The 14516-nt window shown below is 46.1% G+C and overlaps 1 protein-coding gene across 1 annotated transcript in view; it reads left to right on the forward strand.

The window, feature by feature from the left end:
* DNAJC21 (DnaJ heat shock protein family (Hsp40) member C21) overlaps nucleotides 1–14516 on the forward strand; it is a 203182-nt gene that overhangs the window by 40012 nt on the left and 148654 nt on the right. Inside the window, exon 6 of the mRNA XM_078674932.1 lies at nucleotides 11144–11307. Within this exon, the coding sequence (XP_078531058.1) occupies nucleotides 11144–11307 (164 nt within the window). The remainder of the gene's footprint in view (nucleotides 1–11143; nucleotides 11308–14516) is intronic.

Consider the following 14516-nt stretch of genomic DNA (forward strand, 5'->3'; position numbering starts at 1 on the left):
TTTCTGCGGACTTCCGGAAAGTTCAGTGCGGGGTCCCCCAAGGTTCCTCCCTTTCACCCCTCCTGTTTAACCTTTACATCGCCCCTCTTATTTTCTCATTGCAGCAGATGGAGGTCTCCGTGTATAATTATGCGGATGACCTCCAACTTGTCTTTAATCTGTCTTCTTCCCCTTCTTCTGTTTCTAATTTTCAATCTATTATGATTCACATCCGAGACTGGATGAACCACAACCATCTGAAACTCAACCCAGACAAGACTGAGCTGGTGTTGACGGGTGGTTCATCCAGTCCCTGGTCTTCTCTGTTTTGGCCCCACTCCCTAGGTTCTCCACCTGTCCCCTCTACCTCAGTAAAAACATTAGGCATCAAACTCAATTCCCAGCTCACCCTTCACTCCCAGGTTAGTTCTGTGGTGTCCTCTTCCTTTCTTTCACTGCGTACTATACGCAAGGTGTCCCGTTTCTTTTCTTTTGACGCTCTGAAACTGATTACCCTGGCAATGGTCATCTCCCGCCTGGATTACGGCAACGCACTATATGCTAGTATACCTGCATATAGTCTAAGGCGGTTGCAGCAGATTCAGAACCAGGCGGTGCGCTTGGTGTTTAAATTGCCAAAGTTTCACCATGTCACCCCCCTCCTCAAATCTCTGCATTGGCTCCCAGTCCGTGAGCGTGTCCAGTTCAAGCTCGCTTCCATCACCTTCCAAGCTCGACTGGGCACGGCACCGGTTTTTATCTCATCTGAGATCATCCCCTACGTTCCTACCAGGGAACTACGTTCATCCACCAAATCCCTTCTCACAGTCCCGCGTTTCCGGAGGAAGAAATGGGGAGGATCGAAATTTGCGACCCTTGCTCCACTTTTTTGGAACTCCCTGCCTCCAGAGCTCAGAGCCTCGACTCTTTATCCGCAGTTCAGGAAACAGCTTAAAGCTCATTTGTTCACCAAAGTTTTCAATTAGTCCTCCTGCAGTTCTAATTCCCTTAGCTTAGTTTTTACCATTCCTGCCCTGTTATCTGCTAGTTGCAGCGCCATGAAACCGCTGGTGAACGTGCGCTTAATAAATAATTTTAAATTCAAATTCAAATTTAAATTCATATACAGCTGCTTGTACTATTTGTACCAAATGGCTTCTTTTGAGCATTATACGTTTGGCATCCTTAATGATATTTGTGTAGGGCCAGCAGTCATTTAATTTTATTGTCTAGATGCCATGTTCTATCATGTGCTGACGATACGCAAATCATTGTGTCGATTACCGACAATATTCCTTTGATTGAAGATAAATTCAGATATTGCATTGCTGGTTGTAGTATCTGGATGAAAAAACTTTTTATAGTTAAATGCAGATAAAACCAAGGTCCTGGTGTTCGGGGCCCAGCAGTATATCTAGTTAGAGCTCTGGTGGCCTTAATCATGTGGCCCTCTACCCATTCCTGTGAAATCAGACTCGCCGCGGCTTAGGCGTGTCCGCCTTTTCCCGCACTGAACACTGGACCGCATTCCATAACTTGAAAACGGTGGCACACCTCCTTGGTTTTAACCGCCTAGATGTTTGCGCCCGCAATTGTAGGCCTGTGCACCCGTGATTTTTTGACTTCACCTCTCTCCAAACACTCCTCGTGACTACCCAGCCAGGTTGGAATTATCACCGGCTTGCTGTTACACTCATCCTACATTGCAGCTCTCTCAGCCCTGAAGAAGTCACAGGATCACTCCCTCATGTGACGAAACATGTGTTGGCTGGTTGCTTTTCCGCTATTTCATTCATTAAACACACGTGAAACTATTCATCTGGTGTAGACCACAGATACTGTTTGAATACGAAACCTTGCAGAACCACATATTGATACCAATTACATGTGCTCAGGACTTTGTTTTTGATTTGAATTTGTGGGTTTCTGTACTCTCATATCTATGGGGGTTTCAAGGTGTTTCTCCCTCGACCTGATGGCACCGTACATACACATAGCTTAACTAACAGACGTATAATTAGCTCGAGCGCCATTCTTCCTGTCAAAAACTAAAAACCTTATACCAACACTGTCAAATATTTGCTATTATGAAAAAAGGAGTATTTATATAAGACCAACAAGTAAAATACAACATTCACAAACTACTCACACCTGTTGTACGGGCTGTAGTGTTTCAAAGACCGTTCCTTGAGTCCCACTTCCCTCCTGCTAGTGGTTATTCCCCATTCACTATAGGCAACATTTAGGATAACCCCCACTAGCAGTCGGAGTCTCTGGAGGCCCACTCGACAAGTTCCCCTATGGCTGTCTAACCTGACAATAACTCTTACCAGCAGTATCGAGCAACTGGAGTCTCTGAGCGTACCTCCTTCACAGGCGCTTAAGCTGCAGTGGCAGCCTCCGGTATGTCTATCATACAAGTCCCAGGTGTGCTGCGGTCCGGTGCCATCGAGTTCCTAACGTAGTCTTGCTGTGGCAGTGGTTTTCTCAATGCTCCTTCGGTGCTAGATAAGATTTTCTAGTTCCTTCCATGGGGTGACGATACTAGCAATGGTTCTCGGTCACTGCTTGGGACTCCTCTGTCGCCATGGCCAGCCTCTTTCCTCTGTCGAGGGTCTCAACCAGACCAGACTTCTTGCTTTGTCCTCGTGGCCCATGGCATTCGGAATCACCATTCCTCTTTTATGCATGGGCTACTACCCGATCGACGCAGCAACAAACTTTATGGTGGCCGCCCCTGCCATATGGGGTCGCCAGCTTGATACCGCCCAAGGGCTACGGCCCAGTCGGCACAGGAGCAATATTCACATCACCCCCACCTAACATACAGGTTCTCCGACTTGGTACTGCGCACGGGCAGTTACTGAATCGATGCTACGCACGGGCAGTTACTGAATCGGTGCAATAGCTGTCTCGTTGCACCTCGTATTGGGGATCCACTCACCAGGATCCGTCCATAGGACTTCGCTCCATCCAACACTCTCCTCTGCCTCACGGCACACTGGTCTTGGCAAGCAGGCACTCTATGGTGCTCGAGGCTTCAATTACACATGGTCTTGGATTTTCTAGGTGATCAGCTTGGAGACTACCAGGCCTTGGCCCCCAATCATCGTCACAAGCAGAAGCCTTGTAGAACTTTTCCTCATAGCAAAGCCCGTCTGGCTGCTTGACAGTCGACAATTTTTGGGGTCTCAAGTTCTCCTTCGTTTAATTTCCAGACACCAACTGTGATTTAAAGTCTGGGTCTTTGACGTTAATGTTGGGGTTCTGCTTCCTTTTGAAGTGCCCTCCTCTGTGTTCTCTCTTGCTCCAAAAAGTAGCCTGTCACAGCAGGAGCACCTCCAAGTCTGATAGCCCCCCAACACAGGGAGTGACTAAAAGTTCACACCTGGATGTAAGCCACAGTGGTATATGTGTATCAATAGGTTACCGCAGGGCCTCAACCCTACTCTTTATGATTCTCTTAACAGCCCCATTTTCTTCCTGGGACATGCGCGTGCCCCTTCCCAGTCACCTCTCTTTGAATGGAAGAGCACTCTTTAAAGTGAACAAAAAGACTGGCTCTCTGTTCCTCCAGTGTGTCCCACCCAGCTTGCAAGAATACAGAAATACACAAATCTGTATAAAGGAATTCCCCTACCACCTCCCCTCATTTTCCTCCAGTCAGGCATGGGTCACTCAAAATGGAACCCGCAGTCTTGCATGTACTGTTGCAGGGATTTTGCTCATGAACTGAACTATGCTTGGGACCATAGAGCCTTGGCATGTAGGGAGTGAGTGACCATACCCCTGCGTTATCTATGACTAGCTATAGTGCCTCACTTGCCCTCCTAACCTTACCAGAGAGACAAGTGAATTTGCAACCCCGAACAACACTCACGACCCTCTCGGGGATCACCCTTTTGCTCTCTCACTCGTACTTGTCCACAAGAAGATGAACAAGAGACACAAAGTTTAGAAATCTTTTAAACTATTGTGCCCTGCAGTATTCATGCAACAATTGGACAACCAGTGCATGCCAAAATACAGTTAGCATGATCAATAAACCGTATACCATGAAAAGCACTGTCATTTTATAAGGCAGAGTAGTCTAACCCTCCTCCGCTTCTAGTGAAGCTAAATGGTTATACATCAAAAGATCCCTGGGATAAGGTGCGGACCCGTACCTTAACATACACAGATAGACGCTCTCTGAATTCTCTCTCTATGTGTGTTTTTTAGACCTTTGTACTCCTATATATTGCAGGACATGGGTTCTCACAAACAACAACTGCATTCTTGTTATGTGTATCCGCTATTTCCTGCACAGAGAAAATAACAAGGGATATCATTATTTGACCATGTCTATGGTGTGCTGACTAAATACCAGTAAAAGAACAGAACACAAAAGCATATGCAGGTTCTGTGTTAAAATACAATGTGTCACAAAGGCAAGTGGGTTTATTACAGTAACATGTGCAAATGAAAATGCGGCCTACAGCATGCACAATTAGGCTAAGCCAAGGAAAACTACAATGGGCCATGCAGGAAACACAGAGCAGTACTGTGCCATTCACAGGCCTACTTAAACCCAGCACATTCATATAACATACATGCACTGCACAATCCCTGTATTTTACCATTCACAGGCACACATGCACCCAGCACATGTATACAGCACTACACACCAAACCGATGTAGGCCAAGTGTGAGTTAAGCACACAGCAGGGGAACTTTACACAAGTCGGCCTGTAGACCTCACTCCAGCGACACAAACAGAAAAGACTTGTTCACTCCTATTGATCACTACATGGTATTCTACCACTATCACTCTTGTGCTGCTTAACTCCTGGCAAAGGCTGTAACCTTTCACCACTACAAGGGTAGTGCTTTGAGTACCCCTCCTCATCCAAATAAACACAGTGAGTGAGACATGCCTGTGTCATGGTGCACACGCATGATCTATGTTCGCCCATGACACCAAAAATCAGCATTTGAGATCTAAACATCAGTACAGTTTTGGCATTCGGGACAGGGTTGCATGTCCATCACAATCCGAAGGACTTTTCCCTCCCAGCACATGACACTTTGATAGCGGGGGGAGAGATGGGTGGCTTTGGTGATGTCCGGTGCAGATGTGGAGTTCAACCAGAGACCTCTGTGATGTGATTGGTGAGTGAGCAGAAGTTGAGGAGCATGCATGCGCAAAGTTTTATGTGGGTGGTTGCAGGACTGTGTAAGTGAGAGAGTGGAGTGCTGGATGCTGTCTGCGCAGGTGCGTGAGTGTTGGGTGTAGATAATTGAATAAAAACCTGCAGGAAGCACAGTCGAATGCTCCCTTCTGTTGTTTGGTGTGGCAAGGCAGCAGCATGTGGAGCAGCGACCTGGGGTTAAGGGCGTGGAAGGTGGCATTGGGATGGGGAGGACTGAGGTTCCATACGCTGGATACAGTGCTCCAGGAGCAGATGGGCTTGCCTTTGTTACGTTTGTGCTGCAGCCACCATTAAGTAGATCCTGTGAGAAGGGAGAAGTGATGTCACTTCTGTGCATATGGATGATTGGGAAATCCAGTGATGTTACTTCTATGCAGATAGATGATGGAAATGAGTCCTTGCTTGGCTTCTTATCAATTTCAAAAAGAATAATTGATGGACGGAATCTTGAACAATGTGAAACTTTCAACCTCAATACAGACATCTGGGCCTAAATCCATAGTTTCTTTTTTTTGCTCACCTTGCCATTCCAGTTTTCACTCGGCCATATGCAAATCAGTCTTGACCCTGCTCCCTGTGGGAACAGTCCATCCCGAGCTGCCATGCTGGGCCATAAATAAGCATCTTGGGGCCGGTTTGAGGTATCACCCCATATCAGCCAGGCTAGCTTGAATTCAGTGCATAGTGAGCACAGTACCCATGTCTGTGCTTAACCTTCCCCCTTTGGATGACTATAACACAAACAGATGATGGACGGAATGTTGAACATTGTCAAACACTCACCCAGTCACAAATCCTGATTAAACCATCGTTTTTAGGTCTCGCCTGTCAATGCGCTTGCGCATTGAGCTTGCGAGAGATATTGGGGCTGAACCAGAGCTTAACCATCGGGCGATTTCATGCAGTTCACGTGAATACAAGGACGCGCATTCTCGCCAGATGCACTTTTTTTAAGTTCTTTCATTGGCTCTTCACTTTAAGTCCTCCCACCCTCTCCCTGTCCAGCGCGCGCCTCTCCCAGCGTGCGCTCGGTCTCAGGAAGGCATTTCTCCTCCCCTAATTATTCACTTCACTTTGCGTTTCTCCTCCCCCCTCCCAACTTTCACTGTCACGGCCGCCAGGCCGTGTCTCGCGTTTCTCCTTTTATTTTTTTTAACTTGTTCCTATTAACCTGGCTGTTGACATGGGGGTGATCCGGTTTGCTTGTCGATTCGCTTGTGTGCTCATAGTGAAGCCCATCCACGAAACATGCAATTTGGCAGCGGACAAGGATCACAATTCTGTCCATTCCCGTAACCTTTCAAGACAAACCTACTTCACTTGGGCTTGCTTTCTTACTTCTATTCCTCCCATTTGTATTTCCCGTGTGTATTTAATTCATATACTCTATTTGCTTTCATCAAAGTGGTAGGGTGCTTTTTCTCTACTTTTGTATCTCATTCGTGCCAAATTGTGAGTTCTGGTCCCTGGAACCCTTTTGTGTTGTTAACTTTCTGTGTGCTGTACGCACGCGCTTTTCCCACCACAGCCACCATCTGCGTCCACATCAAAGCAATCAGACTCCCTCCCACTGGCTTCTGAAGATTCCCCCAGCATGCGCTCGCTCGGCCTCGGGCATTTTTCCTCCCCTAATTATTCACTGCCCACGGCCGGCCAGCGGTACTTTCTGTCACGCATTCCCCCCTACCCCCCCCCCCCCCCGGCTTCACATGAACGCTTGTTCTCAAGGCTGTTTCTTGGTTGTCCAATAATATGTCCATGTCCGTAATGAAGGATGAACATAGAGAAGTTCGTTCCCGAAATCCATGCCATGCATCTTTGGCCTTAACGTTTCTTTAAAATATTTACACAGTTTTACGTACACTGCTTCTCGTATTCTGCAATGTACTGCATCAAGGATATAAAGTAAAAATGTTCCCAAATTGTATCCGTTCCACATGTTTGCACTGTACTAATCTCTTCAACAAAAGCCAAACCTCTCGGCTTTGCTCGTTTGAAATGACCCCCCTCCTGACTGGATACTAAAATAATTCCTTGTTCTGCATTATCAAATCACTCGTTGTTCGGAAGACATCGGTTGCAGTGCTCGCCTTTTGTATAAATCATTGTTATAATGTTTCTTAGTTAACTTGGTTCAATTTAAGCCAACAAAAACTGCAAGTCCCAGAATTCATTGATTTGTTTAATGCAACTCCGAGCACGTGGTATTATGCCCCCGTCATATTGTTCAGGCACCTTGCCGTGGTTGGATTCCTGTGAATCCCGCACCTTTTAATGGGGGCAAGGGCTCTCCTTGTATAAAGCCTCTCTATGCCTCCACGCTTGCCTTGCAAACATCAGATGACGCATTAACAGACATCCACAGCAACGAGCAAGTTCTCTAGTAGCAGCACGCAAGAGTAATTAACATCTAGGGATTTACCAGCTGATATCAGCCTGTACTTACACGTGCTTGTCTTTTTACCATCTGCTTACATCACTGTGCACCTTGCCAGGGATTCTACAAACATACTTCACTTGGGCTTGCTTTCTTACTTCTATTCCTCCCATTTGTATGTCCTGTGTGTATTTAATTCATATACTCTATTTGCTTTCATCAAAGTGGTTGGGTGCTTTTTCTCTACTTTTGTATCTCATTCGTGCCATATTGTAAGTTCTGGTCCCTGGAACCCTTTTGTGTTGTTAACTTTCTGTGTGCTGTACTTATGAGTCCATATGCCACCTGGAAAGTCCTCATTGAATTTCCATGCCCTCTGTTAGACTCGTTTTTTGTGCTTTTCTGTCCCCTGTTAGACTAGTTTTTTGTGCCCTTCTGCCCTCTGTTAGACTCGTTTTTTGTGCCTTTCTGCCCTCTGCATCACCACATCATCACTCAGCGCAACCACAGCATCACTCAGCACAACCACAGCATCACTCAGCACCACCACAGCACCACTCAGCACCACCACAACCACACCACAACCACACCACCACCACAGCACCACTCAGCACCACCACAGCACCACCGCAGCGCCACCACAGCATCACTCAGCGCCACCACAGCATCACTCAGCGCCACCCCAGCACCACTCAGCACCACCACAGCACCACTCAGCACCACCACAGCACCACCACAGCACCACTCAGCACCACCACTCAGCACCACCACAGCATCACCACAGCATCACGCAGCACCACCACAGCACCACGCAGCACCTCCACAGCACCACGCAGCACCACCACAGCACCACGCAGCACCACCACAGCATCACTCAGCACCACCACATTATCACTCAGCACCACCACAGCACCACTTGTTCAAATATGTTCTCTCAATGTTTCTAGCTTTATTACAAATGTCACAAAAAGATGTTAAATAATGCTATAGGTGTCACATTTGCAAATTCTATAAATATTGGCATTTACAATAACAAAATTAATACATTTGTTATTATAAAACATAAACATAACTTAAAAAATTATTACATTTACAAGACCAATAGCTCCAACTTTTCTAATGCGAGACCTATTGCATTTCCAATGCTTGTTTACCTTTACTACTACTATGTATCTCTCCAGGTCACGGTTTACTCTGGAGGTATGACAGAAGAAACGTGTTGTTAGTAAGGGTTGTTTAGGTGACCAGATTAATCAAAATGATGCATGGTTGTATGTGCACTGCTTGTTTAGGGATGTGAATAGATAATAAATTAGCAGTTTACAGAAAGTGAGGTGGGGATGTCATCTTAACTCTAGCCATAACATCTTTAGCTTTCTCATTCTATTTAAGTCACTGGAAAGTTGATATTGAATATGTACTGTTGTGTCTGTAAGAAAGGATATATGCATATATTAGGTTTACTTAAGGCAGTCTCCTATTTGCACTCCACAGGTAAAACAATATTTTCTTTTTAGAACTAGATTGTACCGATTGTTTTTGTTAATTTCATTCCATTTGCTTTTTGGATTATTTTCAACCGAGCGACCTTCTGAAAGGCATCCAACTCTCACCAGCGAGGCAAATATGCATCTCGATTCATCAGCAGCGCCTTGACGCCTTTTAGGCATTTGTTTGCACTTTAGAAGTTGCCAAATCAATCCGGCAAATTACTATTTTGTTTTTCATAAACTATCTGAAGTTATGATCTATTTATACATAATGCAGCATCTAGATTTGGTGTTTGTATTTGTTACCAAGTCGTATTTCAAAAATATCACTTAGTAACTTGGTACTGTCGAGGGAAGAAGGTAGAAACAATGCCACCTTCACTAGGACCTTTATTTCTGGCAAATGTTGTCATATATAATTTGACGTGCCCTGGAAGTGCAATTCCTGTCTCAGTTAAGGCAAAACTCATGGGAGGTGGAGGTCCTTGAGATATTATTATCGCGTGGTTTAGTCCAGATGGTCATTTACAAATAAGTCTCTGCAAAAACGATTGGTCTCTGTTATGTTGTTGTGCATGTGGGGATTTCAATCCGGTTCTGTTATTGTGCTATAATTATTGTATGCTTTAGTGGGTGCTTTATTATCTTTATTGTAATATTGTTTCTTGTATGACATGCTTTTCATACATTTTCCCTTGAACGCAGAAGTAAGTTGACTACTCTGATCACGTGCCTCCTTGAGGCTTTTCAAGAGTCTACTCGTTTATTTGATGTATCCCGCTCTGAAAACTTCCCCTAGGTTGGAGGTCATGCTGTTTTATCCTTTGCTCACTAGATTAGGTTGTAGCCCAGATCCCTTATTCGTGCGTCTGAGTGTAGCACCTTCAGGGCTTTGGCTCATGCTTATGTTTGTAGAACCCTACTAAGGTTGTTGTTGTAGTTGGTATATAGTAGAATCGGTCCTACGGATACTGCACTATTGCAGTTCAGTATGGTCTGAAGCTCAGACATGGGCCTTGGAACCTATCCATAGCAAAATCTCCAGAAGTGACTCTTCATGAATTGCACTCCCAGAGCTGCAGCCACCTGTAGTCTGACCTCTCCCCTCGGCGGTCGCCTCAGTGCACATTCGCTGCCGTGGCCTGTCACGGCCACTGGACATTTTACCTTTCTCTGCCAGCTCCCATTGCCCACCAAGTGAATATCAGACTGTGATCTATCACCTGCCCAGGTACGCTTAGTCTTTGAGTGATCTCTTAAATTGGCTACATCACTGCGATCAGTCTTTTCTCTGTTGACTGGTGATGTTGAGATTCAGCTAGCCAAACAAGTTTAGGATGATTTGCGGTCTCATTCTGGCTATTTCTTGGGGAGCTGGGGCCACGTCCCTTTTTATTGTCTGTTTTGAGAGCGCAGCTGTCGCCAGACAATTATGTGCGCATCACTAAAGAAGGGCTTTGGCTCCACCCACATGTTGGGAGCCAGGAGTACATGTTTTGATAAGGCAGAAGTTGTGTTCTTTCACAAAAAAAGAGCTTGCCCTCCACGTAGCTGTAATCGTTTTGTTTATTATCTAGCGGACTAAGCTTGAACTTTCAGACGCGCACGGAAACACACACACACCTACCTAATAAAGTGTCTTAGATAACTAGATAATTTGTTATTTCTCTCTGGCAGCAGCACAGATGGGAGGACAGTCATTAACCTACATCGATTTTTAGGTCTGGCTTGACAGTGCAACAGTCACCTGACCATTTAACCATTATTATTATACACAAAAATATCACTTAATTCCCTTGGTATTTACTTGTAATGCTTCCTATTACCATACAACATTCCTTTAAAGCCATAACTATTGCCATTGCCTTGCATATTATAATAGGGCGTATTGTTCTATTCACTAAATTCCATAAAGAATTAGGAAAAATTCTTAACCGTGCAACATTTTGATTGTCTTTTTAAGTTGTATTAAGTCAAACAGAACTTTCTTAATTTCCGTTAATTTAAACAAAAGACAAGCTATTTTTAATGTACTTTATATAGAATTTATGATGCACGTTTTGCATACTTTTATTTATCAGACCTTACTCTTACTTAATCTAAAGGCTTGCAGAACAATACAAGGAACAGAGCTGGGTTAAAATGTCTGACCTGGAGAGGGAGTTGCAGCAAATGGAAGCCCAGTATGAAAAGGAATTTGGTGACGGTTCAGACTATGGAGATGAACTGGAAGTGGAATCACAAGAAGCAGCCATGGCACAGGATGCTGGTGAGTCTTTCTGTTGAGTACGGTTTGCAAATTGCACGGTTACATTAAGAATCTGATTAAGTTGGTCAGCCACACAAATAAAACCAAGTAAGAGTATTGAGAAACAGCTGAATGCTTAGCAAGCATACTTATTGGAATCTTAATGGTGGATGTCCGTGAGTGTAGCTTTCTTATTAAGAGTTCGGTCTGCCTCCCTTTCTCCCATAACTCCCTCTCTGAACCTGTCTCCTATTTGTCTTCCTTCTCTGCTTCCTTGCCCTACTCATCCACTATCTTTGTGCACTTCCCTCTCCCGTTGCTGTGCTTCTTCCTTTCCCAATATTGTGTTGAATTCCTGCACCCCTCCTCCCCCTTCTCACCTCTCATTCCTGAGCTGCAAATTTTAAACTGGTGAGCTCTGGAGCTGGGAGGCACAACAAACACTTGTCTCTAGAAAATAGAAGGTGAAATTAACCCACAGCACGTTAAAGTGAAATTAAGAAGTAAGTTTGTGATTTCGTTATCATTAACTAATCATGGTCACTTTTTCACTGTCACTTTATTTGTTCATAATGTGCATACCATCATGATTAGCTTTAAATTGTATTCGCTGAGTTCTAACATTATATTTTATATTATATTAACTCTTTTGACTTGGGGGCAGAAAATAAAATACAAATTACCTGTGTAGTTTAAAAATATTAAAATAAAGGGACTGACTCGAAAAACCATTTTTTTTAGTTAAATAATTTTTATTGAATAATTAAAACCGTATCTTAGTTATAAAAAACATAAGGAAGAAAAGTAACGTGTTGGCAAGAGAAATATAACAGGAGAATATACAACCTTAACATGTTAGCTGCTTTGAACGTTCCGCGCCAGTGCGGAACGTTCGAAGAAATGGGCAGGGCTGCAACGGCCAACGGTCGTTCGCAGCACCAGTCAGGTAGTGCTCCCGTCGGCCGCTGGCCGACAAGAGCACGGAACGGGTTATGCATATGAATAAAATGAACAATTAGGTACCTATTAATTAATAATTATGTGAAATTTTTTTAGAAGAAAGAGAAAGAAAGGATAGATAAAATTGAAGAAGGAAGGAAAGCGAAAGAGCAAAAGGGAGAGGTAATTGAAAGAAGGTATTATAATTATTAGTGTAAGGATGAGTGTGTAGATAGAAAAGTAGTAAAAGGTTACCAAACTAAGTCGAATTTATTTTTTCGAGTTATTGAAGAAGATGAGACAGTAGAGATTCTATGTTCATCACTGTTGGACTTGGCCCTTTTGGCAGGTTCACCCCCAAACTTTTTGCATTTGCCTAGCCTGTCTCTGTAACCTGGTGTTGGTGATTTTAGGCCTCTGCACACTTTTTCACTGTGGTCCAGTGTAAAGTGCGTGCGCTCAGAGAGTGTAGGTGTGGTGAGAGTGGCCTGCCCTCCCATAGGAATGCATGGGGAATATGTGTGACCATGGTAGTTCCTGATGTGTGGGGAGTGCAGGGTCGAGTTTGGTATGTGCGAACTCGTGAGATTAAATGCTGCGCGATGTTGTGCGCGGTTTTATTGTGTCTAGTGTGGAAGTGCCACTTCTAGATGTTGGCATGTCTGTGCAGTAAATGTGAATTGACTGTCTGGCTTGTGATTGGCTGGAGCTGGCTGGTGTGCCTAGCTCCAGGAGTCAGGATGGGTCTGCCCCGGTGGTGAATGGAGAGATCTGCATGTTGATGGAACTGTGGAGTGTACCTGGGACCTGAATAGGGCTGGGCCTTCCCTCCACAATGCTGGCTCCACCCCCTGTGGTGTGTCTGATGTCCCTGACCCAACCTGTGAATAGGCAGAGGGGCTGAGCGAAACAAAGTGCTCAAGAACCAGTTGCGTCTGGTTCGCCCCTTGCCTGCACCTTTTACAACAAAGGATTTCAGTGTATAAAAGAGGGGCTGTGACCCCAAGTAAATGTTCTTGTTTTCAAAACTTCAAACTACCAGGGGCGTGCTGCTGCTGGGGCCCAGAGGGAGGCTTTCCTCTGTGGGCCCTACCCAGCCCCTGGATGCCTTGAGGACCTTGTGGCTGGGACCCTATTTTCTTTACCTTGTTGCTGGATCCTAACAGGAGGGGGCTTGCTGCTGGTGGGGCCCAGGAGGGACCGCCATGGGGGCTGTCTCCTTGCTGGAGTGCCCTGTGTGCTGGCCCCTGGGCCCTACATTGCCCCATCTGATGTCAAGGACCTTGTTGGGACCTTTTTATTCCTCCTTTGCCTTGGCCCCAGTGCTGTCGCTGCCTCTTGCGCCTGGAAGCGTTATCTTTTACTCTCCCAGCTGAGGAGGAGTGCATGGGCCCGTGCAGCGTGGTGCTGCGTGTCCGGTGGGAGGGAATCCCGGCGTGAGGGATTCCCCCATGAGGCCTTCAATATTACAATGACGGCGGGTGCCCACCCTGCTTATTGGAGTCCTAGCGGGTGCCCACCCCGCGCGCTAATTTTATTTTGGATTTCGAGGGAGCCTACCCCTCGTTATTGCCCCCAAGAGTTGACCGCCGCAGCCCGAGCAGATGGGTGCCGACCCGGAAGCCAGGCGAAGTTTGCCTGCTTCTGGGCGGGTCCGGCGGCAGGGGCAGGAAGCATTGCAGGCGAAAGGGGAGGACGGGAGCCTACCCCGCCCCCCCTCCAGCATGGCAGTGGAAAAAGGGAGAAGCGTCTTCTCCAGCAGGGCTCCCGTTCGTCGATCCTGATAGCAGGCGGAGCTCTCGTAAGGAGGAGAGACCCCCGCGGATCCCCCGCCCGACGAAGGAAGCGGCTGGAGCCTCGCCGGCTCCCCAGTGAAGTCCCGGTCCCAGAAGAGGGACCAGGTGAAGAGGAGTCTCCCCTTGCGGAAGCGCCGGTAAGTGGAAGCCGACTGGGGGGAGCGGAAACCCAGGTACCACGCAGGTCCCTTTGTCAGAGCAGCCCTGCTTAACAGACGGCTGCTCCTACGAAACCAGCCACATCAGAGCAGCCCCGGAAGGCAGCAGGCTGCTCCAACGTGGGGAGCAATTTGGAGCCCATGAGGCTCCCAGGGGCATTTTTGCTTTTAGAGCCCCCGGAGGCTCCACCATGGGAGCAAGTTTTCTTTCCGGAGCCAGTGTGCTCCATGGGGGCAAGTTGATTTTTATTCCCAGTGCTCGCCCTTGGGGCAGAATTGTTTTCCAGAGCCTGTGCGTGGCTCCAACGTTTGGGACAATATTTGATTATTTAAGGAG

Source organism: Lissotriton helveticus, chromosome 2_1 (genome assembly GCF_964261635.1).
Source record: "Lissotriton helveticus chromosome 2_1, aLisHel1.1, whole genome shotgun sequence".
Lineage (NCBI taxonomy): Eukaryota > Metazoa > Chordata > Amphibia > Caudata > Salamandridae > Lissotriton > Lissotriton helveticus.